Source organism: Papaver somniferum, chromosome 1 (genome assembly GCF_003573695.1).
Source record: "Papaver somniferum cultivar HN1 chromosome 1, ASM357369v1, whole genome shotgun sequence".
Lineage (NCBI taxonomy): Eukaryota > Viridiplantae > Streptophyta > Magnoliopsida > Ranunculales > Papaveraceae > Papaver > Papaver somniferum.
In genome coordinates, this window is record NC_039358.1 from 73,210,378 (window position 1) to 73,213,864 (window position 3,487).

At 34.4% G+C, this 3,487-nt stretch overlaps 1 protein-coding gene across 3 annotated transcripts; it reads left to right on the forward strand.

The window, feature by feature from the left end:
• Window positions 1-452: 452 nt before the first annotated feature.
• LOC113290670 (thiosulfate sulfurtransferase 18-like) lies at window positions 453-3,229 on the forward strand. Of its 3 annotated transcripts, XM_026540263.1 has the most exons (6): window positions 453-619; window positions 769-855; window positions 943-1,022; window positions 1,131-1,201; window positions 2,570-2,623; window positions 2,737-3,153. In XM_026540263.1, exons 1-6 carry the CDS (start codon window positions 603-605, stop codon window positions 2,821-2,823), a joined length of 396 nt encoding a protein of 131 aa, XP_026396048.1. In that variant the 5' UTR covers window positions 453-602; the 3' UTR covers window positions 2,824-3,153. The 3 variants fall into 3 exon arrangements, with proteins under 3 accessions (XP_026396048.1, XP_026396039.1, XP_026396044.1); XM_026540254.1 differs by lacking the exon at window positions 453-619 and having other exon boundaries at window positions 626-855; XM_026540259.1 differs by lacking the exons at window positions 453-619; window positions 2,570-2,623 and having other exon boundaries at window positions 626-855; window positions 2,737-3,229.
• The last annotated feature ends 258 nt before the right edge of the window (window positions 3,230-3,487 follow it).

The following is a 3,487-nucleotide window of genomic DNA, read 5'->3' on the forward strand; positions in this document are numbered from 1 at the left end:
TACTCCCAATTGTTGTCCACAAGATTATGCTGTCAACAATAAGCCTTCGCTGTAAGCATGCATTCGTAAGCTTGCAGTGCTTGGCAAAAAAATAAAAGAAGTCACAAAGTGCTTTAGGAGTTGGACTTTCTGGGGTTATGAACAGGGAGATATGATAGCATTTGTGTGTGACTTGGTGTATTGTATATTTGTATTAGTTGGGTGATACTTGCTCATAGTAGGCCGAGAGCTTTGAGATTTGCAAGACTACAACCGAATACAAAGTTGAATACACGTGGAGTCATTATCCCATGTTATCATGTAAAATTGGACATACCATCATCATAAACTGTCACCTTACCTCGAGTAAAATAAAATAGTGCCAAACTAATGTGACGTAACGGAAACCAACTCTCTTTTTATCTTGTGATGGTTTTTTATAGTTTTCACACATATCAAAGTTTTTACAAAAAGTTTGTAGTCCCCTTTATTTGTCTTTGATAGTTTTCTCTTTTCACTACCAACCATCTCTTAAGAAACCGGAGGAACAAAATCAGTGTGCTGCTGAAAGTCGCAAACAATCAACTCTCCTTTCTCTATAAAACCACTCTTCATTCAACAACATGGGATCCAACTCAAGGTGAATTGTTTCTCATTTCATTTGTCATCTTGTCAGATTTTACTATTTGAATTTATGACTATTCATTTGTTTTGTAATCGTGTATATTTTTCTTCTCTGTTTCTGGTGGTGTTGTGTTCTTTTTTCCTTTCTTGTCTGCTATTCCGTAGCTCTACTACAGATACAGTTGTGACTATTGATGTTCATAAAACTAAGGAGCTTGTTGCCCATTCTGGTCACCGTTACCTTGATGTCCGGTAAGTCTTTATTTTAAATTTTTTGGGGTTGTAGTTCTAATTTGATGCAAATCTTAATTTGTAATCATTTTTGGTTTTCATGAACAGAACTACAGAAGAATTTAGCAAAGGTCATATTGATGTAGAAAATCCTCTTAATATTCCTTACATGTTCAACACACCTCAAGGTCTGTTCTTTGTACAAAAACTCTGTTTTCTCTGTTTTCATTTTTCTTTCGTTTTTTGGTATAGAAGAAATGGGTATAAATTGATTAAGGTTCATACCAAATTTTCAGGCAGAGTAAAAAATCCTGAATTCTTAGAACAAGTTGCATCCGCTTGCAACAAGGATGATCATCTAATAGTGGTAATTTTTTTTATTTTTTTCGTTATATAATATAACTGGCCAAATTGGGGTACCCAAATTTTGTTCCAACCTCAATAATGGGGTTAAGGGTTGTCTAATATGTATGAAGTTATCGAATTATCCTCCGCTAATAAATTTTATTTTTTTCTTCTTCTTCACCAATATAATGATTAATTCCTTTCTCCTTCACAATATTTCATCGTTTTGATATGAAAAAGAATCGTCGATTAGAATCTTTTTATTGTTGAGTAATTCTTTCAAACTCTATCTAGTACTTTATTTTGTTGTTTGAATGGTATATTAGGTCGGAAAAATCGAAATTGTTGAATTGTAGTTACACGATCGTCATGGTATCTCTTCGTTGAGCATGGCGACTTTTCATATTTATTAGTAGTCGTCAAGGTGGTAGGATGAATAGTGTGACGACTTTTCAAAGAATTTTATTTCTGAAAGTAACATTTACTGAGTCGTCATGATCTTCATCCCTAAACCTTGACGATTAATAACTCCCATAAAACAAGTTTTCTTGTATCAAATTTTGTTGTTGCTTGTCGTGATTTTGTAAAAAAATAGGATGACGACTAATACACGGTCGTCAGTGTGTTGCATTTTCGAACAATGCGACTGTAAATGCGGAAAACTATATTTGGTCAACATGCTTAGTTTCTTGTCTAGCATGCCGATTAAGTTCGGTTGGCATGCTTTGTATGCCGACTGTTCATGCTCTAAAGATACTTAGTCGACATGTTTTTTTCAGTCGGGCATACCGATTTTTCGCATTGTGATTTCTAAAAGTGTTGATTTCTTTTGTAATTCGGAGAATGAAACAATTAAACAGCTGTGCAATCCTCTTATTAGAATTGTATGGCTAGTTGATTTCTGCTATAAAAACAATTCTTAAAACAATATATTTTTTTTTCAAAAATCTTCCAACAAATTCCATAGTTTCAGTCTAACCAAAACAAGATTTTGTAACTTTTAATTCAACTAATTATTCTAACAAGATTTATTAAACTAAACAGATTGATTAGTGTTAATTAAACAAAATCAGCGTAGCCATTTTCAAAAATATATGACTAAGGTGCTTTGGATTTTACTTCTTAAGGACTCTATCTTGTCTTATTGGGTATACCCGAATTAATCTGGGTATACTCCAATTTCGCCAGTGTTACCTCAGTTTTTAAAAAAGAAATATCATCACTTTTTCATTTTAGCCTAAAAATTGGCCAAATTGGAAAAGTGATAGTATCTTTTTTTTTCTTCTTAAAACGGAGGGAGTATTTTATAAGAACAATGATCCCTTGTATTTTTATACTAAAAATCGGAGCTGAATTGGCAGTCGTTGAATTGTGTTTATATGATATGAAGGGTTGTCAAAGTGGGGTTAGGTCACTTGATGCATCTGCTGATCTTCTCAAGGCTGTACGTTCTTCTTCGTCATCATCCCTTGTTAAGTTTAGTTCTTGTATCATTTTCTCAGCTAATCAATGTTGTTAGCTGAGAAATTATCTGAATACCTTAATTTTTGAATGTAGGAATTCAAGCATGTAAATAACATGGGAGGAGGATATGCCGCTTGGATGCAGGATGGCTTAGCTGTGAAGAAGCCTGATCAAGCTTGAATGTGCACTGTTTTGTTTCCTAATGCCAACTCTCAGTTCTGGAAGTAAAAATCAAGTTAGCTCAACCTACCAGTCTACTACTTACCAAACACTGTATAATGTGTTTGTCATTCCGTAATTTCGACACTTGTCCATTGAGCATTGCGTTACTCTTTGCTAGTCGTAGTTTTCTGTATTATCGTGATAGGAATTATGCAAATCAACCAAGTGCTAATTGTTCAGGAGAGGCGAGGTAACCTCATAATTCTGCCTCAGAACTGTATATCGCATCTGTGGTTGAAATTTTGAGTGTTGCATGCTTAGCATTTCAATCTACTTCCTTACGCAGTAGATGAATCCAGGTACACAAGTAGCAGCACAACTGTTACATTGCTATCATAAGAAGGTCGACTATTGGCACATCCCATAAATACATGCCTTGTTAAGTGGTTTCTTGGGTTGCAGAGATCGTAGAGTAGATTTTCGGGTATAAATAGCAAGAAAGTGACCGATGTCACTGTGAAGTTATTAAGTGATGATACTAGTGACAAAAGAGTGATGATACTAGTGACAAAATATATAAAGTGGCAAGAAAATCAAATTCCAGAGTTCCTTATCCTAAAATAAAATAAAAAAATGGAAAACATTGAATTTCGAAGCCCTTGGTGTGTGCACTGGTGGGTTC

Excerpts from the sequence above, each read along its gene's own strand:
- LOC113290670 (XM_026540254.1), top strand. The coding sequence starts at position 674 with ATGACTATTCATTTGTTTTGTAATCGTGTATATTTTTCTTCTCTGTTT. Across the intron at positions 1,023-1,130 it reads CATGTTCAACACACCTCAAG|GCAGAGTAAAAAATCCTGAA; the intron begins GTCTGTTCTTTG and ends CCAAATTTTCAG. Across the intron at positions 1,202-2,569 it reads AGGATGATCATCTAATAGTG|GGTTGTCAAAGTGGGGTTAG; the intron begins GTAATTTTTTTT and ends TATGATATGAAG.